General features: G+C 38.0%; 6 protein-coding genes across 7 annotated transcripts; 1 reads left to right on the top strand and 5 right to left on the bottom strand.

Annotated features, from left to right (window-relative positions):
* Positions 1–146: 146 nt before the first annotated feature.
* On the bottom strand, positions 147–3,443 carry LOC119992477 (protein trichome birefringence-like 43). 2 transcript variants are annotated; one of them, XM_038839196.1, is made up of 7 exons: positions 3,302–3,443; positions 3,075–3,125; positions 1,529–1,683; positions 1,277–1,448; positions 1,018–1,193; positions 757–915; positions 147–526 (listed from the first exon to the last, which is right to left on the bottom strand). In XM_038839196.1, exons 2-7 carry the CDS (start codon positions 3,090–3,092, stop codon positions 217–219), a joined length of 990 nt encoding a protein of 329 aa, XP_038695124.1. In that variant the 5' UTR covers positions 3,093–3,125; positions 3,302–3,443; the 3' UTR covers positions 147–216. The 2 variants fall into 2 exon arrangements, with proteins under 2 accessions (XP_038695124.1, XP_038695115.1); XM_038839187.1 differs by having other exon boundaries at positions 1,529–1,819; positions 3,302–3,373.
* On the bottom strand, positions 3,134–4,850 carry LOC119992486. Its single transcript, XM_038839209.1, has 5 exons — positions 4,598–4,850; positions 4,383–4,517; positions 4,107–4,311; positions 3,889–4,006; positions 3,134–3,466 (listed from the first exon to the last, which is right to left on the bottom strand). The coding sequence occupies exons 1-5, from the start codon at positions 4,691–4,693 to the stop codon at positions 3,298–3,300; spliced, it is 723 nt and encodes a 240-aa protein (XP_038695137.1). The 5' UTR covers positions 4,694–4,850; the 3' UTR covers positions 3,134–3,297.
* Positions 4,851–5,164: 314 nt separating this feature from the next.
* Positions 5,165–12,803, bottom strand: LOC119992470 (dystrophia myotonica WD repeat-containing protein-like). The gene is made up of 11 exons (XM_038839172.1): positions 12,172–12,803; positions 11,464–11,778; positions 11,263–11,371; positions 11,082–11,175; positions 9,343–9,430; positions 9,158–9,241; positions 7,186–7,282; positions 6,990–7,077; positions 6,812–6,917; positions 6,632–6,724; positions 5,165–5,928 (listed from the first exon to the last, which is right to left on the bottom strand). The coding sequence occupies exons 1-11, from the start codon at positions 12,340–12,342 to the stop codon at positions 5,533–5,535; spliced, it is 1,641 nt and encodes a 546-aa protein (XP_038695100.1). The 5' UTR covers positions 12,343–12,803; the 3' UTR covers positions 5,165–5,532.
* A 523-nt stretch (positions 12,804–13,326) lies between these two features.
* Positions 13,327–14,783, top strand: LOC119985642 (fasciclin-like arabinogalactan protein 11). Its single transcript, XM_038829935.1, has one exon. It carries the CDS (start codon positions 13,908–13,910, stop codon positions 14,646–14,648), a length of 741 nt encoding a protein of 246 aa, XP_038685863.1. The 5' UTR covers positions 13,327–13,907; the 3' UTR covers positions 14,649–14,783.
* A 110-nt stretch (positions 14,784–14,893) lies between these two features.
* On the bottom strand, positions 14,894–19,337 carry LOC119985633 (dnaJ protein P58IPK homolog). The gene is made up of 9 exons (XM_038829923.1): positions 19,066–19,337; positions 18,364–18,529; positions 17,601–17,802; positions 17,302–17,462; positions 17,119–17,212; positions 16,601–16,813; positions 16,420–16,500; positions 15,453–15,671; positions 14,894–15,172 (listed from the first exon to the last, which is right to left on the bottom strand). The coding sequence occupies exons 1-9, from the start codon at positions 19,184–19,186 to the stop codon at positions 14,966–14,968; spliced, it is 1,464 nt and encodes a 487-aa protein (XP_038685851.1). The 5' UTR covers positions 19,187–19,337; the 3' UTR covers positions 14,894–14,965.
* A 1,738-nt stretch (positions 19,338–21,075) lies between these two features.
* On the bottom strand, positions 21,076–23,624 carry LOC119988199 (zinc finger protein JACKDAW-like). Its single transcript, XM_038833160.1, has 3 exons — positions 23,183–23,624; positions 22,689–23,085; positions 21,076–22,323 (listed from the first exon to the last, which is right to left on the bottom strand). Exons 1-3 carry the CDS (start codon positions 23,325–23,327, stop codon positions 21,492–21,494), a joined length of 1,374 nt encoding a protein of 457 aa, XP_038689088.1. The 5' UTR covers positions 23,328–23,624; the 3' UTR covers positions 21,076–21,491.
* Between the last annotated feature and the right edge of the window lie 3,297 nt (positions 23,625–26,921).

Raw genomic sequence — 26,921 nt, forward strand, 5'->3', positions numbered from 1 at the left:
TCTATTATGGATTTGTTTCTTGAGTCTACGCCTTCTCCTTATGCTATGGATTTGCTTCCTGATTCAAAGGGATGGACTTTATCATGGGTTTCTTAGCCTTTTCTTGGTAAGAATGATGTGATTTGAGCATAAATTGTTTTTTTCCATTGACCCTGAAATCAACAATTAATTTATTCGTCTTGGACAAAGTTGACGTAACATAAAAATATGAATCAATTAGGCTGTAGTCTTTGTAGTAATAGCCGCATATAGGAGTTGATTCCAAGTGTCAGGTACACCAGCTAGACACCAATGGCTACAGTCCATGTCGTGGTGGCCGCCATGGCCGTAGACGGAGGGATGAGCGTCTTTTCTTAGTTGTGATAGAGTGGTGACGTTGAGCAAGTAGACTGACTTTGACATTCCTCCCAACACTCTCTCCACCACAAACTCCGCAGGGTGTGGTCCTGCTGGATAATTTGCACCTTCAACCGGCTTTGTTTGTCCCTCGCAGTTCTTTGCACCAGCCTCTCCCCAGTCAGCTCCGCTGAAGCCAACATTGAATGATCACAATAAATTAAATCAATCATGGTATCATGCAATTTGAGCTCAATTAGACCTGGTTCTTTGGGCCTCGTCTGGATGATTTTATTTAATGGAAAGTCTCATGACTCCCAAACTTGAACCATTACCTTCATAATTTCTCATCACAAAAGAAAAATAGAAAATGCTCTTGAATCCTCTGGAAAATTGTGTGAGATTTTGGGTTAAACTTACTTCATGTGATCTGGGGAAACTCCTTGGAAGAAGACTGTGGTCCGGGAAGGATTGACGTTAGTGTCTACCCATCTGGACCATGTGTTCAAGGCCTTCTCATACGCAACCAGTCTGTCCATGTCACTGTATGTCTTATTCCCTTCCTCAATGAATTTCCATCTGCATCCGCAAAATTAATTAATTCCCACATAAAGTGTTTCTATAGTACGCAAAAAAAAAAAATTAATTAAAAAATATGTAATCAATCATGGAGTTAATTACGGTTGTTTTCTTCCCGTGTGAAGCCACCAATGCCATGAATTGAATACCAATACGTCAATTCCCTTCCATAGTTCTCCACCTTCAATAGAGTCCAGTTTCAGAACTGGTCCTCTGCTTGTGCTCACCATATCTACCAGAAATGCATTGCGGGATAACATTACCTTCACATTGTAACTCTGCAAAATACATGCTTAGCTCAATCATTGTAGACTTGTAGTTATGTATATATACAATCACACAATCAGTGTATATATCTCACTGGAAATGTGAAAGTGGATAGGCCTCCAGTTCTGACTGAGGTATAATTAGCCTCTGGAACTGACGTATGTAACATACAAGTGAGTGACTGCCATTGGTTCAAGCCCAGTGAATCTCCTACAAACATGATGCTCTTCCCTGTCAGTTTACTCAGAAAATCTCGACCATTAAACCTACAAATCGCCAAAGTCACTTATCTGGGACTACAGTAAAAAAAAAAAGAAGGTATAAAATGCATCATCGCTCAAAGTACATTGGTAAATCGCAGCGAGTTGGTTTCCATCTGTATTTGAGATATTCAGTGTCTGGTCGACCATTCTTTTGACAATCAAACTGCTTCTCTATGAAGGGACAGTTGGGTGTCTGGTAGAACGGATAATCTCCAGAATTATCGTAAACCCAGCTCCCCTGAAAATAATCACACCCAATTGCATTGCTGCTCTTTACATGGAGCAGAGAAAGGAGTAGTACTACAGCTACTGCGCTGATGGCAATAGCACCCATGACTAGTGTTTGCAAGACAGAGTTTGGTTGGTGCAACTCACTGTGTATGAAAACACAAATTTATAGTTGTTTTGAATCTATACAGCTGAGTCGTAGTTTGAACTTGATTGAGACAATCAATATTAATGGTAATATCAATAAATATTATCGTAATCCATATCAATTAAATTGTCCAAAAATCAACGACTGATTGTGTTTGAAATGTTTCATTATATTTTATGGCTTACATTCATTTCACATAGATAGGGTTCTGCTGTTTGATCCAGATGCAAGTGCAACCACCACAACTGTATGCCCGAGGTTTTTGAACTGCCTCATATACTGGACCACGGTTTTCAAACCGCGGTCCAGTATATGGAATATACCTACCATTAATTTGTGGTGGTGAATATAATCATATACAGAGTGCATTTTCGTGACAAATTTCCTTTTGTATATATATATATATACAATTTTAGTTTTAACACCTTTTATCGGGTTGGGATCTTTATAAGGAGAAAATATTCTGTGGTTACTTAGCACCACGTCTTCTCATTGACGTGGTGCGCATGCTCCACTAGATATTTGACATGCAGGATAATGAATTTATGGTTTTTCTTTTTCTTTTAATAGATTCTGTTTTCCATTTTTTTTTAAAAATACCATTTCATTATTTCATCAACCGGTAGGCTCAGGGTCACCACCTTGAGCGGCTCTTCTTGGTAGTGTTAACGCAATTTCCTCCTCATTCAATGTCGATTGCAAGGATTTCTTATAAGGTTAAGTTGATTGATGCAAGTCATCACACATCTGTGATGTTGTCAAGCAATAATGGAAAACTCTTCACATGTTCACAGTAAAATCAATTCTAATCTCCTGGAGTTGATGCCCTACCTGGGATATCCTCCAACCCACCATAATCACAAGCTTAATAGGGTTTCAAATCCTTCCTCTTGCACACTTACTCATACAAAAAACAAAAAAAGTCAATTCTAATCTCCATAATAATTGCTAGCATATGGGGAAATAATTTATGGTTATTTACTATTACTTTACCTTTGTATGTCTATTACAAACTCACAGAATGTAACCGTAATGACCTAACGGTTAGGAGAGAGCATTTCCTAGGAGGTCGTAGGTTCGATTCCTATAGGAGTCTGTACATAGAATTACCATGTGCTTATCTAATAATTTGCAAGAACTCACAACAAAAACACTAAAATTAACTCAGTTGCATGTATATATGTAATATGCAAACAACAAGGCCTTCATAATACCGCCATATTATATATAGTATACACATGTATTGTACATACCATGATCACTACGTTCATAGTTTTGGAATGATTATCTTTAGAAGTCCATCTCTGCACCAACAAAAAACAAAACAGAGTCCGTATAAATAACCTGATAAGGAACACAATACCACCACACATATGTTCTGCAAATACTACATTAGCTTCATTACTTCCTAACAGACATTGAATCAACTGGTAATGCACAAAGTAGTTTATCTTCTTCTTGCTTTATGTCCATCACTTACATAAACTGGGCCGAGACATTGTCCTTGTTCACAGCAGCCGGAAGTGGCCACACTAGCTGGAAAGGTCCATGTGGGATATCTCTTATGCGGTATCTAGAGATTGAATCTGTCAAATACCATGCCACTTTCCAGTATGAGGTTGACCGGTTACCCTTTACAACCAGACTGCCAGAAGATCATTCAAGAGTTAATTTCCATCAGACCAAAGATTATAGTATATTGACTGGCATTGTTAGAGTAATATAGACCGCCCATAACTACATATGTGGTGTTACATACACCACATACTTTCTTAAAGAGTGCCCTCAAGACACTCATAAGCATCACCCTAGAATACTCCTGATATTGCATAATGTAGAGGAAAAATGCTTGGGAACCCCCCAATTTATGACCACATTTTATCCCAAATTCATGTGAAGTGTTAATGTTACAGACCCTACATGTGTGTTCATTTGTAGTCAATGGTTATCCCACATGCAGATTAGCGATAAAATGTGGATTAGCTATGAAATGAGGGTCATAAATTTCGGGGTATGTAGCATAGCTGGTTGTAGAGAGCTAAAAAGTTAAAAAAGAAGAAGTATTACTTTTGGTCATTGACCTCCACTCTGATGTCATGGATGCTGGCACCTGGACATTCAACAGTCAGAAGATAATGGCTTGCAGTTTCCATCACATCCATCCTCCTCGGAGACCCCTCAATTGCTGCTTGGAAAAAGAAAGAAAAACAGAGCAATTAGAGGAGTTTATAAAGCACTTAACTTGGCATCAAAAGGTCATTCGGAGTGAAAATCTACAAACCCACCATTGTATTCAGAAGAATTCATTATCCTGTTATGGGTAGGAAGGTGGGTTGTCCTTCCACTACTCATTCTATTTGGTCTGGCAAAATTAGGAAGGTCACAATCATCTCTTTTCACAGACTCAAGAAGCGCTGCTGCAGTTGAAGTGTTTGGTTCGGTCCTGGCAGGCCTAGAGAAGAAGGGTGCTTCAGACCCAGCTGAATTGCCCTGAAATTATCCAAATGAGTCAATAATATCTACAGAACTATCAAAGGAGAAAAACAAAAAGGCAAAAATCCCTCTTCACTGGACACCTGCTGCTGCTGCTGCCTCATGAAAGAAGCCTGAGAACAAGACCCTTGACGCGCAAAATACATTCTGTTGTCACACCTCCTTGGAATCACAGAGGCAGAGCTCAAACTGCTACTGCAATTCTTGAGGAAATAAAACACAAATTGAGCATGTACCAATCACGGAAATACAACCAACGTACGGAGAATTTTGCATAAATTACCAAGGGAAGGAGGAGAGGAGAAGATGGAAAATCATCGATGGACGCAAAGTGGGCTGCGATCATGCTGCATCTTCGCCTCACCGCTTCACTCATCATCTTTCAAAAATGAGTGTCTCTCTTGTAAACTGCGACTGCCCATGTCCTTATTCTTATTCCTCTACTAAATACTGATGAACAATTGGAAAGATATTTATGGTCTGCAGAGAAAATATCTTGGTCCAGTACAGCATCTGTTGAAAAAAATATCCAATATGGAGGCCATTGCTTATTCCAATTTAAGATTTCATTTTTCATTTTTTGTGGACCAAATCCTTGTTAATTGTCATCATGTACTCTGCTCCATGGACACTATAGATACTAGATTCAACAATGATAAATCATACATGAAAATTTCAATATTTACATCTAGAATACTTTTGAGGAAAAAAATTCGGTAAAAACTTAGATAGCCGAGAAAAGGGAAAGGCAGCCAACTTTCTTTTATTTTTAATGAAGCTAAAGTTCGGCATTTTTGGCTTAAACCAGGCACACCCTTTTCATTTTCTTTCACAAGTAACTCATTCCACATATCCATACGCCATATTTATTCTTCCTCAAAATTTCCAAGTTCAGATTCCAGCAGTTATAGAAAGAAACCAGCACTCATGCAACCTCTGAGAAATACAAATTTCAGAGAAGCAACTTCACATTATTTGTGTCAATAATTAAATATATATCCTACCAACAGCCGTTTTGTACTTACAAAGGAGCTTCCCTCGTCCTCACAAACTCTAATACCGTCGTCATGCCATCTTTAACCCAAAATGTACAAGGAAACTAGTAATTGGTTAATCTCACAACAATCGGGTTACATTCTGCAGTCCCGATCCCAAGAACAACCAGTAGCAACTCCATGAAAAGACGACGGTTTTGCATCCATCTTATAGACAATTTGGTCATTGCCTATAACTAGAACTACCGACCTTGCTAGATGGCAGTGTTTTCTCTTTCAAACTGGTACTTAGCACGTTCTCAGGATCGCCTGCTTGGTTCTCTGCGACCCCAGGCCTCATCCAGATCTTTATGTGCCCTTCTCGACAAACAGTAAGTACAGATTCCTGGGTAAATATTAAACCAGAGAGGGGTTCGGTGTGAACTCGGTGCATAATCAAAGGAGAGAGCTTAGGAACATCTCGCATGCTTGGAGCCGGTTGGAGAGTCCCAACTGGGGAAACAGTGTCCCAGTGGGATGACTGGCTTCCAGTACTGAAAGTAGGAGATCCACCCGTATATCGACGTAGTGGCACCACAATCTCATCCATTTCCAGGTCCCACAAAAGCAACTGTGTGTCCTAATCACAATCAAGTAAATTGTAGAAACAGTGAAAAAAGATTCCAAAACATAATTGCACAATAATTTGAAAACAATAAAATACCAAAAATATAATTGTCAATGACAAACATTTCAATACTTGGAGCCTCACTCACAATCCAATTACAGTGCACCCCACAACTATCACAGTTGAATGTGCGACCCTTTTCTATTTTTAATATTCATTGCCACTGTCAAAATTTATAACAAATAGAAAGACCAAAGACCCAGCACAGGGAAAGTTTACAAGGACCTAAACCTTCTATTCTTGGTCTCCTTTACCCAACTATATATTCTGTTTAATATAAGACCCTGTCCAGGTAACAGAAATTCGACATTCCTCTATATTCACTAGAACTAGAAAAGTGCAAGTGCAAATAAAGGCTGATCGTAGAGATAAGTCAAAACGCCAAACCTGAGCTTCCCACATATAATGCTTGATATATACACCTCTTTCACACTAAAAATGACAGTACCAGATGAATTGACACATTAATAATGCAGATTTAAGAATCAAATCAAACGTATGGGATTTGCTGAAATGACAAACTTTAGTAAGTGAGATGTCGACCTACATGAGTGCAATCAACAAGTTCTTAAGCATTTTACTATGAATTTGAGATGTTAAATCACCATTATGTAGATAATAATAAATCTGAACAGCCATCAGTATCTTGAGATACCTGACCAACGGATCCAAATCGGTACATGACAGTCTCCCCAGAGCCATCTGAATTTGGTGATGTCCAATACGAATCAAAAGTGACTCCACTGACCTGCCACCATCATCAAGGACTTAGTGAGTTCATCATGCGTAATATAGAGATAAAGAGAGTGCATCAGTGACTGAATAGAGATCCTACCCATGAGTTATGCCCCTCACCCCACGCTACAACTTTCCTATCCTCCATGCTCCAAACTTGAACTAAATCATCTTCACCACCAGTCAAAACGTATTTTCCATCCATGCTGTTGGGCAGCCAAATTGTCAGAAGTCATACTTCTCAATCTATTTAAAACATAAATTATAACTGAAGTCACCTCCAAGCACAACATAGAAGAGCACCATAATAGCTTTTGCCACCACAGATAAGTTGTTCCTTTATATAATCAAAAACACGGAGATAACCTGCATTCAGCAAAAGAGCAAAGCTCAATCATGTAATTAACAAATAAAAACAAGAGCAGAAACATCACGAAGGTATCATGCACATAATATGCAGTCAAGACATAATACCATCTCTTCCAACAGTTGCTAAGTAGGCCCCATCAAATGAGAAAGCAATGCTATTGATAGAACCTTGGCAAATATGCCATCTTGCAATAGGATTACTCTGCATATGATCAATAAGAAGTCAACAAACAAAGTTACGTGAAAAGTAAAAACAAGAAAATGATCCAACACTACAGTTGAGCATTCTTCTAGCATCAGTTGTAATGTAATTGTCAGCTAAACTATCATGCAAACATAAAACACAGTGCTCAATTACGTCATTGCAGGGAGATCCCAAGGTCCCAAACAACAAAGACTCTATAAGAAGTCACACTAGGTTAAAATATTTGTGCTCATACATAAATGCATTTATGAAGCATAAACATGTAATCAACTATACCTCTTAGGTACGTATTCCCATACAAACACGCACACAGAGATTAAGAGTGTTACATGCTTACATGTAGGCAAGGGCAGAGCCAGGAATTCATGTTGGGGGGACTATTTACATTGCACCTATTTAATTGACAGCACAGATTATTGACATTAGTTGATTAGGCATTTAGGCTTATTGTTAGTTGAGAGTCTTGAGACAAACTTACGAAGAAGCACGGTGACACACTTGCATCAACAAAGGAGAGTAGATACGAATTGTGTTTTTATTTTTTTTTGAATGAAAAAATTTATTAAAGCACCAAGAAAGTGCAAACCAAAAATTACAGGGAGGATAACTTCATAAGATCAAAAAATGTTCCCTGAGAATTGTGTTTTTATTTAGGTGGCTAAGTGTATACTTAGGTATGAACCTGTATATAATTGTATATAAGTGTATTTTTATTTATTTATGTATAATTATATTAGTATATATCTATATGTATATGTATGCATGTATGCGTATATATGTGTATATATGTTTGCGTGTATATATGTGTATGTCTATGTATGTATATATACATAACTACCAAACATTTGGGGGGACTACAGCCTAGTGTAGTCCCCCCTAAATCCGCCCTTGCATGTAGCCCACATATTTAGCGAATCAAATGAACAAAAATATTTGAAACTAAATCAAAACATACATTTCCTTTTAATTTTTTTTTTCATTTCCTTTTAATTTTAGTGTGGAAGTGAATAGCATTGAAAACATTTTAAGCAGCATCATCATTATCCGAGCCTTTATCCCAAAAGTTTGGGGTCAGCTACATGAGTCTATAAGAAAATCAAAGAGAATCCCCTACGTGTATTCGTTTATGCCATTCATTTCTATTTAGGATCTTACTTTCATCAACTCCTATTAAATCCATATCCTCTCTTACTACTTCAAGTCATGCCTTTTTAGGACTTCCTCTTGGCTTCATTCTCTCTCCTAGAAAAATCCTCTCGACTCTCCTCACCTATCTCTGCATTGTATATGCTCATACCATCTTAAATGGTTTTTCAATAGATTTTCTCCTATTGAAAAAACTTTAAGCATGAAATGATAAAACGAAAGGGGGATAAACAAGGATACGGATGAAAGTGATAAGAAGAACACATAACTATTAAGAGATTAGTCAATAGTGTGGATCCAGAAAGAAAATAATCCTACAGGAGAACTTAGGTAATAAATTCTCAATACTTTCTCAAATGGATTCACATAGCTGAGCACAACATTGTTTTGTAAAGGCTTTGACGACAACAGTGATAAATTTCATCTTATACACTACAAAGATAACAGCAAGATCAGTCTAGTTATTACACTATGAAGAAAATTCCTCCCAGAACCAATCATACAGACTACTATTTTCAGCACAAACCAGTCTTCGATATGCTATATAAGCCATGATATGCAGGCTGATAGACGGAGAAGAGTCAAAGAGACAAACAAGAGGTAAAGCTAAAACAAATTAGATATAGCCAAATCCCAAAGACAGAGTACTAATTATGCACTGCGTTATATTCGCAACGCAGGAAAGACTTGAATAACACAATCTAACATAAAGTATTTTTCCAGTACCTTATTGTAACGTGCATGTGCAACAGAAAATTGAGATGGGTCTTTGATGACAGGAAATGAAGAATCACCTGCCCCGTCCTTGCTCTAGAAAATATGAAGTGACAGTATTCATGTTAGTAAATAGAATGTCATTAACGTGAATGTAAGCAGGTGAAATCCGCTCTTTTTAGTGGTTCGAGGCTTGCCTTTTCATACACGTACAAATTCCCATCTGCATGAGCAACAACAAAAGCGCCATCACCTCCAGGCACCCATGCAATACTAGCACAACGGCTGTTGACAACAACTAGAATCAATCAAATCGGCCTCCAAAAATGAACATCTTGTATGCAAAACTAATGCATGGAGAAGCCTCATAGCCACATAAATGATATATTGCTAGTCATTTCATCGATTTCTGTATGTAGTGTAGATTCCTTCAAAGTTGCTTAATATCATTTCAAGCAAAAGGGTCTACTTCTAAAGGATATAAAATGTTCCCCCACAAACTTAAGTAGTTCTCAACTTTTAATCAAGCCAAGGCCTTGCACTTTAAAATGATGTAACATCATTTTAAAGTGACTTAAGGTATGGTATGAAGGGTGACTCGTGAAGTATCACCAGATGAGGTTCACACAGGGAAGCATACCAAGGCATGTTGATAACTATCTAACAAAGAACTAATGCTAGCAGATAACAACCAATACAGAAGCAGCAAGGGGGAAAAAAACTAAAGAAAGAAAACACTTGTACCAGAGGACAAGTGGGTAAAGCATAAGAACTAGAAACAGAGTATACCGTTTTTATGATCAAACCCTACCTTAGAGATTGCATAATACAACACAATGCATTTAACCATTTTCATGCATGTATAGTAGACATCATTATAGTCTACCAAACCTTATAGTTAAAGGTATGGTATGAAGAGTGACTCATGAAGTATCATCACATGAGGTTCACACAGGGAAGCATACCAAAACATGTTGATAACTATCTACCAAAGAACTTATGCAAACAGATACCAACCAATACAGAAGCAGCAAGGGGGAAAAAAAACACTAGTACAGAGGAGGACAAGTAGGTAAAGCATAAGAACTGCAAACAGGATATACTGTTTTTATGATCAAACTGTACGTTAGATATTGCATAATACAGCACACTGCATTTAAGCATTTTCATGCATATATAGTGGAGATCATTATAGTACCGAATCTTGTGTTAAATTGTCTTGTATTTGAACAACATGTATACTCAATATGGTCACTCCTCCATAGAGTACCATCCCAAGTAAACATTTCAGCTAATTCTTCACATGATAACCAAGTTTCTATGACATATCTTTATATTTAAGTGCTAAAATTACTACAAAACAATGCTTCATGGAACATGTCTTCCTATTTGTTTGAGGTTTGCCAATTTGAGAAGAATAATGTCTTTGTGAATGACAGCATCTTTGTCTTCATCATAAATGAAACAAGCCATGAAAAACATAAGCGACATCATGCAAGTAAAGGCGTTCATCCCACTTCGAAATTCAGTATATGACAACCAAAGCATACTTCCCCTTTCGTACAACCTATCTTCAATCCTCATACCCTTTACATCAGTAACATCACCGATGACATAATACAATAGAACTGTTTGAAAAATCTTTTAAATTAATTGGCAGTTCAATGTGGATGAGCATACATAAGAGACATACTTGATAAGCTCATCATCTTTGAGGAGAATAAATTGTTTAACACATCAGTAACATATACAATAAGAAAACTACAAAACAATAATGAGGGTATTAATAAATTGTTTTTTTTTTTACCAGAAAAGAAATTTATTCACAGCATCAAGAAGATGCAACCGAAAACAGACCAATAAATTGTTTAACACATCAGTAACATATACAATAAGAAAACTAAAACAATAATGAGGGTATTGATAAGTCCCTTGCCTAATGTTAACAGAACCATCTTTGTTGTAATGCTGAGCCCCCACAAGCTTCTTTCCAACGTCCTGTAATTGCTGTCTCAGTGACACTGAGTAGACTACAATTTTACATGCACACAACCAGTAAATTTATTAAGCTTAAAATTCAAGAGGTGAGAAACACAAATCTGTATGCAAACTCTTACCGTCACCAGAATTCAACCCAATAAGCAAATCATGGCCATCCTTTGCGTCCTGATCAAAGGCGTGGCACACTGGGTTTGAATTACTAAAATGGATAGATTTAATTGGATCCTACATGCAAACAAGAAACATTTTATAAACCAGCCAAAAACACCCACAAATTATCAGAAGCCCATAACCCAGTAAATAAAATACATAATTACCTTATCTTGAGAGTTCAGATCACTAATAAATATAGCATCACTGACGTTGAAGATCAGGTAAGTTCCTTTCCCATCAAAATTTGTGGTAGTTATCAAATTGCTTGAATTCAAAGAACCCAATGACCCAGCCTTGCTGTTCCCACCAACACTTTTACTGCTACCATTACCTCCAACAAAGCTAAGCGCACGACTCCCATTACCAGCACCCAGCAGTCTAGCTGCTGCTGAACGTACTCCACTGCTAGCACTGAAGCTTGAAGATGAGGCGGTCGGGGTTGATGGGGCAGGCTTGTCCTTGAGATGTGCCAGGGTTACCTGATAATCATATTTGACCAAATTTCCTCTCAAAAATATATTCCAGTATATGGGCACCGACCAACCACAATCAGCCCAAAGGGTATGCATAATAGGATTCTTGTGCAAACAAAAACAAAGTGAGGAAAACCCTAAAAATCTAACTAATCACCAATGCTCTCAGTTCCAGAATTAAATTTCGAACACCAGATAACAACAAACCTGGAGTGATCCAATAAGAGGGACAGACTTGAACCAATTCTTACATATAGGGTTAGAAAAAAACTCTAACCAAGTGGGAGTCAATCAAAATCCCTAATGGAATTAGGATAAAAACAGGAAACAGCTTCAGATACTGTCCTAACAAATGCGAAAAAAATTAAAGTAGAAAATAAAAACGGGAGAAGGAAGTACCTGAGTAACGGTTTTTCCATGGGCATAGTGGAGGAGACCGGAAGGATGGGTCTTCTCATACTGGAGCTTGTAACGGCCCTCTGGGGTCTTGAAATAGGTCTTGAGCCCCGGCGATTGCGCGTTCGCCAACGAAGACGAGGTTGAAATCTTTCCGTTTGATGTGTTGATCATTGTGCAACTCTCTCTAGACCCGAGAGTATGTGATCATGAAGTCCGCCTTAATTTCGCACAATCTTGAGGGTTTTGTCTTTTTGACAAAGTATGGGTTTTTCTCGGTCTATGCTCTGTATTTCTTCCGTGCCCTTCTGGGTTCTCCAATGGAGATCACTACGACTGGATCCTGCGAGTTGCGGCTTACGGGGAACTAACTATCTCCAGTTTGTCTTCGTTTCGGAATGGGTTAATGCTTGTTGGATTCTACCTTGAAGTGGTAATGTCAACCTGATGAACGGCAGAGATTACAAGCCTCTCGATTTCGCTCTCTCTCTGTGTGACTTCCACGAGACGGGGAATAACACAAGGCGATGGGGGCTCTACTTCTTATCGAGAGAATGATTCAACTTTGAAACTGTGTTTTTTTAGCTTTGGACAATTGTTTGAGGAACTATACTCTGCGTTCCGGTACACTGTTGCTTGATGGGAAGGTGAATTTGAAAGCAAGATATTTATTATTCTTAGTGAACGATGTGGGCCTTAACTTACGAAAATAAGGACGATGTGGGCCTTACGAGTTCAATAGAAAGCCCAAGTTGTACCATGTGGATTGGGCTGACTCGGAAAAGTAAAGGCCTAAATCTCTGTTCCAAAACGAAAGCCCAGTTAGAGAACAATATTGGACTGATGTTCCAATAGATCTATGGGCTCGAGTTGGCTTAGTCCAATTTCTCTTGCTTTAAGGGCCCGTTTTACTCAGAATATAAGTGTTGACAGGTATTCTGATTACAAATTTTATAATATATATCAAGTATTGGTAATGTGATTTGATTACTAGAAGCAAAAATACTAAATCAAACATTGTCATATAATGTGAATATAATTACCATTATAATACAAGGATAACCAATCGAGCCCTACTTTGTGGTATTTTAAAAAAAAAAAACACACAATTGAGCACTACACCTGAGCCACTAATTGGAGTAGTAAGGATGGTGTATATCACTTTGGTGACTAGGGTTCGAATCTCTCTCCCTCATTTCAAAGAAAAACCAATCAAGCCCTAAAGGAAGTTGGTGATAATTCTCATAGAAAACCACCTTGAATTTGAAAATTGACTGTGAAGAACTAACAATCAGGGGATCATAATTGGACTGAGGAACCCACAATGGTCAATCAGAGCAACCACTGGTTCCCCCCATTATAACAACATCATCACTATCACAATCATTTCCAGTTTTAACAATTGCTTCTATTGACTAACTTGAAGTATAAGGTTTCTCCATAAAGTTTGCCCATCTCTATAAGCAAATTAACACATCATTTCCCAACTCATTCCCTTGAATAACAAAACCCCTTTGTGTTTTCCTGACTTGCAAAGCAAAATCCAATAAAATCAATACCTTACCAATAAAGACTGGTACTGAAATTTTCTTCTCACCTTAATTTGGACCCCCTTTCACCTAATTTCAAACCTCCATTGCCATCTCAAATTCTCAATAAATATACCCTTTACATCCTAACAATTCCTCATCACTACTGATAAAACTGTTAAGTTGGGTCACATTTTGGTGCCTAAAGAAATGAAAATGTCACTTATCCTTCCATTCTTTGTTTTGTTTACTCTTTTCCTCCTCTGCACCACAACTTTGGCTCAAACGCCCGCTCCGGCTCCGGCAGGTCCAACCAACATCACTGCAGTCCTTGAGAAGGCAGGGCAGTTCACAACCTTAACTCGGCTTCTAAAGGCGACGCAGATGGCTGATCAAATCAATACACAACTCAACAATTCAAACCAGGGTCTTACCATATTTGCACCAACTGATAATGCATTTGCTAGTCTAAAATCAGGCACATTGAACTCACTCTCTGATCAACAAAAGGTCCAGTTGGTGCAATTCCATGTTCTTCCCAATCTCTACTCCACTTCGCAGTTTCAAACTGTAAGCAATCCATTGCGCACCCAGGCAGGGAATAGTGGCAATGGCGAATTCCCGCTGAATGTCACCACATCTGGGAATAATCAAGTGAACATATCAACAGGGGTTAATACTGCAACAGTGGCTAATACTATCTATACTGATAGCCAATTAGCTGTGTATCAGGTTGATCAGGTGCTTCTTCCATTGGACATTTTTGGGGTACAAGCACCGGCTCCTGCACCGGTGACAGCTGCTACGGATCTTCCATCAAAAGCTCCTTCAAAGTCCTCTGACACTACCGACGATACTGGCACTTCTGGTGCAATGCCTCTGAATCACAATGTTGTTGCTGCCATATCCCTCAGTTTTGCACTTCTTGCGGCTATTGCTTTGCAGCTATGAGTATTGTTGTGTTTGATGATCATGAGAGGGTGTTGCCTACTACTTCTGTTTTATGATTTGTACTGAATTAGTTCATTCTTTGAATGCTGTACTTCCTTTCTGTTTTTAAATTTTCATGAACCCAATTTTGTTAATGGAGTGCCAATATTACTACATTACTAAATTCCAGCAGAAGCAGTCAAATGAACCTGATTCAAAGAAAGGAACACTCGCCGATTTATCTGTCGACATTAGTCGAGTCGATGTTAGGGGAAAACTAAACTTGTATATCTGTAGCAATGTACTCAGAAAAAAAATAATTCCCATGATTCAATACATCAAAATTGGAAATTAAATCCTCCTCCTCCTCCTCCAGGAAAGCCTCCACCAAACCCGCCAGGAAAGCCTCCTTCGAAATGGAATGTGTACTGTTGTCCGCCTCCTCCACCAAAGGGGTTAAATCCACCACCACCTCCACCCATTCCCATGTCTTCAATGTCTTCCCCTCTATCATATCTTGTACGCTTTTCTTCATCTCCAAGAACCTATCGAGGATGAAAGAATTGTCAGACCCATTTGTATTCAGAGGATGGAAGAATTGTCAGACTCATTTGCATTCAGTATCAAACAGTTGAGTTCAATTTCTGTTTACTGGAAGACTACAGACTGTTACTAAACAAATATTTTGCATAAGGTTTCAACAACAGGCACGATAGTGATTCGTAAACATACATGATTATGACTGAACAACTAAAGCTGCTTCGCTGCAAGGAACAGTTGTAGTTGGAAAAGATTATAAGAAAAGTCAATATCACTTCAACAAACCTCATAAGCAGCAGCAATCTCTCGGAATTTGGCCTCGGCTTCTTCTCTATTGTCAACATTCTTATCTGGATGCCACTGAAGTGCAAGTTTCTTGTATGCTCGCTTGATATCAGATATAGATGACGTTTTTGAAACTCCAAGAATCTTGTACCAGTCCTTGCGTTTGCTCATCTTCAAAGCCTTCTCAGCCCTCACCAAAGCTTCCCGGATATTCTTGTCCTGCAACTCAGTAAATTTACATCAAACATTCAGATGATATGAAGATTAAGTCATGTTCAGAACTTAACAGGGACATAAAAACTAGACAATGACCTGAAAACAGACAGCTGAGGATTTATGATTCAGTATAATTAAGCACAATCGATTAACACTAGGGACAGCAGACAAAAACTAAAGGGAGAAAAGCTAAGAGGAATAAAAAGGTAACAGGGCAGAAGATGAAGGCTCGAAGATATCATAGACAATATCTGGTCTATCATTTATCCCGATTAAACTCCAAGATTAGTCCATGGGACAACTCCATCATAAATGTACAGAGTAGTTGACATTCAACAAGGAAAAAGAGAACCTTGGAAGCAATGTGATTGTACGATTTCAACTGCTTATTAGTCATGAATGTTGGCCGTAAGGTTATGACAGACTTCACCAAAGCATAACCGGGTTAGGCTAGTCCAATGGAGACTTCCCACCAAATATAAGAACTTTCAAAGCTGCCCAGGACTCTCAAGCTTCACCTTTCTATCCGCAGGCAAGTTTCATATAAAAAAGGAATCATCAAGGTTCCATATCACTAAGACAGTAACTTTATGGTCTTCTGGCGCTTACTATACAGTTTGGACTAATAGAGAATGATTAATCCAGGCAAGTCTCGTATGCAATAAGCCAACAATTACTTCTCAAGGCACCATAGGATCTTGTGGAGCTTATATATACAACTGGAACCTAATATAGGATGATTATGACTCACCTGGGGTGACTTTTGGGCTGCTTCATGCAGATCTGCCACAGCTCCTTCCCAATCCTCTGTCAAAAGTTTAGCCTCACCCCTCTGAAAAGCAGAATAAAGTCAAAGAACTGATCTGATATGTGCTTTCATCAATATGAAATTCCATAGAAAGAAACAATAGTTAACATCACTATAGCAGTACCTGAACTAGAGCTTCAAGAAGCTCACCATCAATGTTAAGAGCTTCAGTGCAACTAGCAAGAGCATCTTTTCCCCTGCCAAGCGTGACCAAGACCTTACACAAGCCAAGATGAAGATGTACATTATGTGCAAGATGTTCAGGGTCCATTGTTAGAGCTCCCTTATAGTCCTCAACTGCCAGGCGCAATTTCCCCTTATTTGCATTATCTTCTGCCTGTGTTGAACACAAAGTTCACGGCACATATAATATTTGACCAGAATGAAAAGTTGCAAGTTATGATCCTACATCACTAAATGTCCATTAGTGATAAAGACACAGGAACAACAATTCAAAGCCACAGAAACAGAGAGAGAGAGAACGACGCAATGGAGATTTGCCCAAGTGCACATGTAGAAACCATCCAAGTTCCCCCACAGCAGTAGAGAAAGAAAAAGCAAAGAGGGTTCATTGAACACAAGTTCACATGAAGAAACCATGAATGCCTCGAGAAGCAGAGGCAGAAACAGCAGAGAACTTACAGTTTTAGTCTTCTTCAGTAAATTCTTCAAACCAAAATATGCTTTCTTCAATTCACTATGCTCTGGATCTAGGCGAAGACCTTTCTGGAAATGCCTGAAGCACACAACAATGTATGTAAAAATCTAATTTTTGAACAAATTCCATGAACATTTAATTCTTCCAACAATATCTTGTCAATTAACCTCAGCGCAACATCATGATCTGCTAAATAATAGTAGGCCCGACCACGAAGTAGTAATGCCTCTAGATTATTCTCATCTTCCTTGAGAATATATCCAGTTTCAGAGACGGCGCTGGAATAGTCTTTAGCAGCTAGCAACAACTTCACTTTGAGGAATTTGGCCTGCAACAAATAATGCATAGATAGTTACAAGCTGCCGTTGCTTGCTACCATAGACAGTTAATTAAGGCTTTACCCCCAAAATACCACAATTGAAATTAATTGAATGAGAATCTTGAAGAATATAAAAGTAGGATCTACCTTTGAGCATGCCGGAGAGAAAACAAGTACTACTTTGTCTATATATTCCAGGGATTTTGTATGGTCGCCTGAGTCAAAGAGAGTAGAAGCTGTCTGAAGAGCATTCTGCGCCTGAACCAATTGAGAAAGTTCCTTTTCCGCAATCGAATCTCCAGGTTTCAGCTCAAGAAACTTTTTATAATTCTTCTCCGATTCCTCATATCTACATCAGCCAAAAATCAATGAAGTTCTACGATTTTCCAATAGAGATTTGGAAGAAACAAATGCCTTCTTAACTGATTCATGCGCTTTCACTTTTTTTCGTTTCTTTCCTTTTCTTTTCGATAACATACTTTATTTGAGAAAAAAAGACTGCATAGTCCCAGAACAACAAAAGAGTAAAAATAGAAGAGTGGCAAATACAAGGCAAAATAAAGCAGGAACTTCCCCAGTGGTACCTCAAATTTGAATAGCAAGCTAAAAGAAGAAGAACAATGGGCCAATGGCCATGGCATTCAATACTTTAGTTAAATCAAAAGTAGTGAGCAACACTCGATGGTCACCATTTTATAACTAGATAAAAAAAAGATAAAAGAATGTACTGACAAACATGTCATCTTGATATATTTGCATAACAGAGGGCAATCAGCAGATGCACCAAAACAAGTAGTGGACCAATATGATTCTTCACGATGTAATGGAAGTTTAAGCATAAAAGAAAAGACAAAACAACGAAACTATTTAGAATTAGAAAGTTCAAAAATATTTAACAACTGAAACAAACCTGCATAATTGACGGAGAATGGTTGCCCGACGGAAATATGCTTCTGAAAGAGTCGGATCTGCTTCAATAGCAGCATTAAGATCATCGAGCGCTTCACTAAAATGCTTCACCTTTACACTTTTGGAAACCCTCTCAAACAGCTCAGCAGCATTCCCTGGTTTGGCATCTGCATATTCAAGATTTACAAGGGTGAGATATGGTTAACAGTTAACACTTAACACTAGTTGCTGCAAAAATCAAAATAAAATAGACGGAACATCTAAGAAGAAATGAATTAAGCAAAGATTGCAGGCGGCTAACAACCAATGCCTTACTGATAAAAAGCACCAAAATTTTAACGGCAGAAATGCCGTAGAATGCCAGACCAAATGAATAACCCAATGTTACAGGGCTTTCTATTGTATTTAGCTTCAACAGGACAGTTACACATTGTACGTAGAAATCATATTCAAAATGAATCTATAGGTAATTTACACACCAACTATTTGACAAATTCAATCATGTCCGGGAGGCCAAAATCCGATTACAGCCCAAAAGTTGTGCCATCGAACATTGCAAACACAAATTGGGTAACTTTGATAATTTAATTGCATACTCAAATTGCTGATAAATTTCAAAGATTTCGACAATATTCAACAATCGAATGACCAGCGTGTTAAACCGACAAATCGAACACATAGAAGTAGAAGTAAGAAAATTAACCTGAAGCAGAGACAAGAGGTTGCAGGAGGAGAAGCTGACAAGCGAACACGAAATGGAGTATAAAAAAAGTGTACGCTAATCCTCTCCATGCCAACCCATCCATGCTCACCGGATTCAACATCTCCTCTCCCTCTGTTTCCTATGCAGCACAAATTCATATATATATATATATTTACAAATATGTTTTACACCTAAACAAATCAATATGACCCGATTTGGAGTTTGAACCGGAGATGACCGTAGACAATGACAATCTTCTGTAACTCGATTAACATGTTTTCCAATTTGGGGGAGAAGGATCGGCAAGTCATTCCACCTACCTCTGACCTATCGGACTTCTCCACGTGGATTTTTTTCATGAGTCGACTCAGATAGTCTTACGCAAAACCTGGCCAGATCAATCCAGTGAAGCTTCGCCACGTAACATCCCCTATCGAGACCCTACAATCGTTCCGTCTCGAATTTACGGGTATTGGCTCTGGGCTGATACTGGGCCTAATACAAATGCTTCTAAGTAAATGCTCTGTGTCCAGCCCAATAAAGCCCAGTTAAAAAAGAAGCTCATTGGACTTCTAAATCAAAGCAAACTCAAATCTCTCTTTTTCATTTGGCCCTACAACCCAATTACAGCTAGAAGCCTAAGAAGTGAATTCCCATGAAACCCATTGCACATCGGCGACATCGCACGGTGTTATGTTATCTCAAGTTTGCTTGTGCTCGGCGTGTGGGCCTAACCCACCAATATAGTAGGGCCGAAATGGGCCAGCTCAATCAGCCTACTCCTACTGAGTCTACATGACCCAGTAGAACGATCTGAGGATTGGGAGCCCGACTTGTGTAGGGAACTGGATCATGGAGAGTCGAGAGTGCCTAACTGTTTCATATATGGTACGCTCATATACACTTGAGATCTATCTTTCTGACTTGACCGTCAGAATCTCAAAGGTGCCGTCGACCGAACATTGGTCTCCAGGCTTTGATATTTGGTCATATGGTACACTCATATACACTTGAGATCGATCCTTCTCACTTGACCATAAGAGCGATAGAGGTGCCGTCGACCGATCATTGGTCTCCGGACTTTGATATTAGTTCATCTTGCAGGTCTATTATCGAGGAGAAAATGTGTGGAAGCTTCATTAATTTAATATTCGTGTAAGGAAACTTGTTTCATTTTGTTTGCAACATGTAGCAATACCTGATGGGAATATATATATATATATAGGTGAGCCGGGTCTCAAAAAAGCTGGTGAGAGTTCAAATACCAATAAAAAGTTACTACTCATTACAATAAAGTTTTTTCACTTGTTTCATTTCATTTCATGGCTCTAAGAAGACACAATGACAAACCTCTCGATGTCTCTCCCTGTCTCTTTTTGTGGATCACTCGTTCGTCCAAAGAGTTTGTCTGGATGAATTACGACCTAAAAAAGTTTCTAAATTAATCTTCAATTTTTCTATATAATCTCCCATTTGACCCCACGAGAACCTCCCTAGACGCCCTACAAAAGAGGGCTCTATGTCCTATCCATAAAGACAAAAGAGGAGTTGGAAAGTCAAAACACTAGCTAGTACAGTGCCCTACACTACTAGGTTTGATAGGTGTGATGCCCTAAACAAAATGGCGGAAAAAAGGAAACCATTTGTTCATGTCTAGGGTTTCCTTTTAATTAGGGATAGACGATGAGAATTACTAGTTTACCACCAATGCAAACCCATGAGTTACATGCAATACCCATAAATTACATGGGTAAAAATAACATCAAATCACGCTAGAATGAATGTTCTCATGCTTACGTGCCAGGTGTGTGCTCTAGTCAAACTTTAGGGCTGCAAATTTTTCTTAAAAAAAATTATGAATCAATTATGAGCTAAACCTAGATTGTGCCTAGTCAAAGAGGACTCAAAAGACGTGTAAATCTAATCCTTTTATGTTCAAAGTTGTCAAAATGGAACAACTAACGTAAGGAAAGAAAGATGCATGCACAGCTTAAACAAGTTGACAACTTGTTGAAGATAAAATTAATTATAGTCATAAACTCATATATAATAATAACAAGTTTTCAAAGAGACCCACCAACTTTTCACACTTTCACGTAGTTTTCTGTGCCGTTTCAGAACGTAACAGAAAGAAAGAAAAAAAAGAAGAGAAGAGACATTGTAATATAACACTACCGATCTACGACAAAAAGAAAACTGAGTTAAATAGAAACAAAAAGAAAACAACAAGAACAGACATGGATATGACTGGAAGGACCATTTCACCACATGCACTGCTCACCACTCTGATCTGAGTCCTGATCGATCTCTTTGGTTCCAGCTGGATCTCTCTCACTCTCATTCTCATTGGGGCATTTTAACAAACACGAGATGGGAATATGGGATGGATATCACTGGGACAAAAACCCCAACTAGCTATTAGCTAGCTAAGACTTGAATGGTTGCCACTGAATTGGCTCAATCCCCATCGCCGAGCTCATTGAAGCGAACTTCCTAAGCTCTTGCGCTAAAAATGGACGACTGGACTCTCCACTGATACCAAGAAAATCTCTCGTAAGACCCTTCTCGAAAGAACTACGCATCTGATGTTCAATTTGTTCTTGAGTACTCTGCATCATAAGCTGATCCAAAGTAGTGGTAGTAGTAGTATCAGTTGTTACCAACACTTCTTGATCAACACTGTTTGGCTTGGCATTCTGAAAAACCCTCTGCAATGATGAAGAAGGAGGAGAAGAAGAAGAAGAACTCACTGCACCAAAAATGGATTGATTGTTGGTTCTAGTGGAACCCATTTGGGCTGCCTTTTGTAAGAGTGCAGTAGCAGACATAGGCGCAGGAGGTGGTTTCGATTGCTTGATGTGGGCATTATCAGAGTAAAGACTCGCCCTTTCCTCCTTTAACCCGTGAGAATATTGCTGCAGTAATGGTGGCATTGATGGGTTACCTATATTGTTGGCCAGATTAGCAGATCCCAATTGCACCATCTCAGGCAAATTATGAGTACTAGCACTCGCCGCTGGAAAAAGATTGTTTGGATTGATCTGTGAATTCCCAGCATGGTTTAGCCACAATTGCAATCCGGGCTTTAATTGTTGATCTGCACTGAAGCCTGCAAATTGAGGATCTCCATGTGACATGTTCAATGTGTCACTTCCACTGAAATTGAGATTTTCTGCTGCTGCTACTGGAGTAAATACTTCTTCACTTTCTTTAGTCAATGCATCGCAAAATGCTCTGTGTGTTATGAAGCTGTCTTTCCTGATTCAAAATTAATTAAAGTGTATGTGCATTAAATTCGAATCTAAAACCCCAAGAATGTCTGTGTGTGTGTGTGTGTATATATATATATATATAGGTGATTGCATTTATTTCATATATTAATTAATAAAACACATGACAAGAATTGAAATTGTGAAAATGATAAAAATTGGCTGTATCTCAGTTATCCCAGCAATTACTGAGTTGGACGCACATGATCAAAGTGAATTCGTGAGTTTCACGTGATACATATGAAATTCAGTGTGTACAACTCAGCGGGTGTAATAACCGGGATACCAAATGCTGAGATCCATTTCATAACTGTTGAAATTAACAAATATATTTATATATGTACATGTATGTACCTGGAAAATAAGGTTCCGCAATCACACTTGTATTCTCTAGTCCCACAAGTCTTGGAGTGAGCCTTCCAGTCAGATTGAACTGCGTATTTCTTCGAACACTTGTCGCACTTCCACTTCTTCTCTCCATGTTTTCTGCTAAAATGCTTCTTTATCCCAGTGAGGTCGCCAAGAGCTCTTGATGGGTCATGGTGAACACATGTCTTTTCAGGGCATATGTAGACCTTCTTCCGGATTTCTTTGTTGGTCCTTTGCTTTAGCTTCCATGGGAGATTGTGTCCTCTTCTATGGAGCTGTAAGTTTTGGTCTCTTTGGAACCCCTTGTTGCATATTTCGCATATGAAGCGGTTTGTGGCCATGAGAGACTTGGGAGATAGAGCAATAACCTCTGCATCTGGGTCTGCAAGTAAGTAATAATTAAAACACAAAGAATTAAAAATCCATCAAGAGATTTTGCAAAAAAAAGATTGAAAATTTAATTAAGAACTATATATTGCCTGGAGTTCCTGGTAGATTTCTCTTCTTCTTGGATGCTGAATTAGGAATAGATTTAGGGTTAGGGTTTGGGATTTGTTGGTCTTGAAGAGCAAACCCTCCTAGTGATGATGATAATGAAAATGAATCAGCAGACATCATTTGCATCTGAATTTGAAACTGGGTTTTGGTTGGAATAAGTTAAACTAACCAAAACCTATGATGACAACCTTTGACTAACAAATCATTCAGCTGGGAAAGGACAAGGAAACAGAAAACTCTAAACTTGGCGAAGACAATACAACTATTGGAAGAGAAAAATACACAACAGCTGACTGTTGTTGTTACTGGGTTCTGGCCTTTACTGCCTTTTGTTTGATTTCAAAACAAAAAACACAAAAGAAAACCATGACATATAAACGAGAGAGAGAGAGAGAGAGAGAGTCTGTGTATCACTCTCTTTTGTGGTCTTGGTCTCTTTAATTACAATTTATAAAAATCTAACTGGTATATATCCTGGAAGCTAGTTTTGGTCAGCCATAGATTTGAAAGTGGGCCACCACGTACAATGCTCACACGCATCCACATGTGTGAGAGATAGAGAAAGAGAGTGAGTGTGTGTGTTGGTAATCAGAATGTGTAGGGTTGTGTGTCGTTTGTTGTAGTTCAAACTCCAATAATTATGTGCTTAAAGAGATAACTATACACACAACAAAACAAAACAAAACACAATAAATATTGTAGTGCAACTATATATATATATAGTTTCGATATATGTATATGTATATGTATATGCATGCATGTAAAAAGGCAAGCGATGGGATTGCCTTATAATAAGGGATGATGGGGTTGTAAGTCAAAAAGAAAAGTGGGGTTTTTGAAAAGTGACTTGCCTTTTTTATGGCCTTTGATATTGTACAGAATGATTAAATCATGATTAAGTGAATACCCCAATTCAGCAAGCATGTGGGTCCACCCACTCTGCCACTCACTCAATACTCAATAGTGTATGTGGATGACTGTATCTGTATGTATAGAGAGAGGAAGAGGGAGAAAGAGAGAGAGAGGCGTGACAGTGAAAGGACGGTCCGTGACACATGTGTCACTACTGGAGTGTGGGAGGCTGGGAGCCAAGCTAAGTTTATAGCTCGGACTGTGACTTCTGTGATTGATCATTCTGCTGCTGCTGCTGGAGCTCTGTACCTAGCTATCCATTGTTTATGACTTCCATAATTTTGCCCGGTAGTGTGTTCATCTCTAAATCTCATATGTCATTTGGACTTTTACAAAAGTTACCCAAATAATCGAACTGATGGTCCGTTATTTTTTTAAAAAAATTATATATTTTTTTAAAGAAAAGGTAAATAATTGAAATAATCTATAATAATTGATCGATTGATCAGTTAAATTTATATAAAAAAATGATCGTATTTTACCGTTTTCACTCCTAATTTAAACTACATTCAAGGGATATGTTATTCAATCATTGTGAAGTTGCGATTGACCTAGATGTGGATCAAAAGCACCCCGCTCCTTGTGAGTTTTTTTTCCCTATTTTTTTATTTAGGAATTCCTACACAGTTGGGTTGTACTTGTTTAACCGGTTTGTATTTTTGAGATTTCATTGAGAATTGTCTCTTTTTTTTTCTTTTTTTTTTTCTGTTCATATTTTCAGATTCATCTTTCGAAGTAAAAGCAAAGAAAAAAAATTATTGGATTGATTTGGAATCTCAACTTAGCATATATAATTATCATTCATACTAGCTAAATTATTGAACATGATGTGGGGTCGGAGAGTTTGCTCACTCGTATCAAGTGTATCAGAGACTAAATGCATACATTATGGACAAAAATGTGGCAGTCACTGCCAATTGCACGTACTATGTTTATAAGACAAGACTAAATATGTCTTTATACGAGCTTTCAGCTTGATTATGAGTTGCTTTTTTTCTTGGTGATGATGTCTTTATCTAAGCTGACTTTTGAGTTTTTACTAGTCTCATCTTCGACATATGTGTCGTGTACATATATATGTGTGTATCAAGAACATTAATCTATTGAAAGTATATACGAATTTATAAATGTATGTATGTATAGATTTCAAAAATAAATAATTCAACCACTTTTGGCTCCATGCTTTCGGAGCTTCTACGAAGCAATTGATGCTTCCGTGTCCCTATAAGGTATCCGAAGCTCTCTTCCCTTTTCCTTAAAAAAAATCATGCACAAGTACATACGTATGTGAACACACACAGAACTCCATGTGTTAGTTTCATTTGTTAATCAAAACCCTAATTCCTATGCAAAAAAGAGAATGAGTTTACATGTTATAATATATATACATACATACATATATATATATGGATCCGACCAGATACGACATCTCCAACACTACCCCATCTATTTCCTAGAAGAATAATGGCCATGCTTCGTCTTTATTCCTTTGAAGCCCTGTTCGGGGCTTGTTTGGTAAATTGAAAACCAAATTTCTTATATTACGGGATTTGCTTGTGCACAAGAAGATCAATAATTATTGAGAAGTGTGTTTTACTGATGTGACATATGAAGGGAGTGAGGGAGATGAGGAATACAATGGTACATATAACATATTTGTTTGCTTGGATTGTCAAGACACTTGGAGCCAATACCAACAAAAAAAGTGTTTTGTTGATGTGTTTTTCATTATCTTGATAAATCAAGTCAACACGGAGGTCAACCAAAGTCCACGCTCCCTTGCATGGCCAGTAAATTTTTTGAAAAACACACTCATGAGTCAACAAAATATGACCATTGCAATTGCTCAATCTCCGTCTTTTCGCCATATATATCTCTAGGCCCAAGAGGATCTAAGGTCCACAAAACCAAGCCCAACAACTTAAGAGAACAAACCCAAGAGGCCAAAACCTAGTCAACATCTACAATTTCTCCAAGAGAAGCCTCGGAGTAACCAATGAGTTATTTGTGTATATATATGTATATATATAAAAAGAAAGAAATCCCAAAGTGATGTATTTGAGATATCAAGCATCCATTCAACGTGTCATATTAATATTGTGGGGGAATATTACAATGAACCCTAAACAACAACCGAATGAAACCAACTATTGTGCTTAGTTTGACGTATTTTCCTATGATATATTTACAGCGACATTGAAAGAGAAATTCAAGGGACAAATAATTAGGTTGTTTTGTCTTCGCTCATAGAGTATTTCCTTCCAAATAATGATTTGTATTACGGCCGTACATAATTCGTGTAGAAATACACACCACGATCATAGCGCTAAGGCCGTTGATGTCCTAACGATCTCAAATGTTGAGATGGACTCACATGATACATGTGAAATTATGGACCTTACATGTCGCACATGATTCATATGAAATTGTTTGCGTCTATCTCAGCATTTGAAATAGTTGGGACAAAAAACATTAGGATCCATATGACTATTGTGAAAGCGGTTCTTGTACATGTGAAATTCATTTTTTATTTTATTGTTTAAATTGCAATTTAAGGGGCGACTATTGTTAAAGTTACTTTGTTGTAATCTAGTTCAAATAATATTTACTAATATGAACTCCGAGTAACTTAGTCGACGAGTTGCATCGTACGTAATCTCGAATCTTGAGTTTGAATTCCATCCACGTCCCTGATAAAAAAATAGTATTATTAATTTGTGCTATGAATATGAGTAAAAAGTTTAGGATACACACCAAGATTCGAATTCCATCCCCGTCCCTGATAAAAAAATAGTATTATTAATTTGT

Source organism: Tripterygium wilfordii, chromosome 3 (assembly GCF_013401445.1).
Source record: "Tripterygium wilfordii isolate XIE 37 chromosome 3, ASM1340144v1, whole genome shotgun sequence".
NCBI lineage: Eukaryota > Viridiplantae > Streptophyta > Magnoliopsida > Celastrales > Celastraceae > Tripterygium > Tripterygium wilfordii.

Bases quoted from the DNA above. Each gene is read 5' to 3' on its own strand.
- LOC119992470 (XM_038839172.1), bottom strand. From the start codon at position 12,342: ATGATCAACACATCAAACGGAAAGATTTCAACCTCGTCTTCGTTGGCG. The intron at 9,431-11,081 runs GCAAGGGACTTA...TGTTGTCAACAG, and splicing joins GATGGTTCTGTTAACATTAG to CCGTTGTGCTAGTATTGCAT. The intron at 7,078-7,185 runs GTATTATGTCTT...TGCTGAATGCAG, and splicing joins AGCAACTGTTGGAAGAGATG to GTTATCTCCGTGTTTTTGAT.
- LOC119985633 (XM_038829923.1), bottom strand. From the start codon at position 19,186: ATGTTGAATCCGGTGAGCATGGATGGGTTGGCATGGAGAGGATTAGCG. The intron at 17,463-17,600 runs GTAGATCCTACT...TATTTGTTGCAG, and splicing joins TCTCTCCGGCATGCTCAAAG to GCCAAATTCCTCAAAGTGAA. The intron at 17,213-17,301 runs GTTAATTGACAA...TGTGTGCTTCAG, and splicing joins GATCATGATGTTGCGCTGAG to GCATTTCCAGAAAGGTCTTC.
- LOC119988199 (XM_038833160.1), bottom strand. From the start codon at position 23,327: ATGCAAATGATGTCTGCTGATTCATTTTCATTATCATCATCACTAGGA. The intron at 23,086-23,182 runs GCAATATATAGT...ACTTACTTGCAG, and splicing joins AAATCTACCAGGAACTCCAG to ACCCAGATGCAGAGGTTATT. The intron at 22,324-22,688 runs GTACATACATGT...ATTTTGAATCAG, and splicing joins TGCGGAACCTTATTTTCCAG to GAAAGACAGCTTCATAACAC.
- LOC119992486 (XM_038839209.1), bottom strand. From the start codon at position 4,693: ATGATGAGTGAAGCGGTGAGGCGAAGATGCAGCATGATCGCAGCCCAC. The intron at 4,312-4,382 runs GGATTTTTGCCT...GGATAATTTCAG, and splicing joins AGCAGGTGTCCAGTGAAGAG to GGCAATTCAGCTGGGTCTGA. The intron at 3,467-3,888 runs GTAATACTTCTT...ATCTTCTGGCAG, and splicing joins GTGGAGGTCAATGACCAAAA to TCTGGTTGTAAAGGGTAACC.
- LOC119985642 (XM_038829935.1), top strand. From the start codon at position 13,908: ATGAAAATGTCACTTATCCTTCCATTCTTTGTTTTGTTTACTCTTTTC.
- LOC119992477 (XM_038839187.1), bottom strand. From the start codon at position 1,779: ATGGGTGCTATTGCCATCAGCGCAGTAGCTGTAGTACTACTCCTTTCT. The intron at 1,194-1,276 runs GTGAGATATATA...TGTATTTTGCAG, and splicing joins TATCCACTTTCACATTTCCA to AGTTACAATGTGAAGGTAAT. The intron at 527-756 runs GTAAGTTTAACC...TGTTGGCTTCAG, and splicing joins GTTTCCCCAGATCACATGAA to CGGAGCTGACTGGGGAGAGG.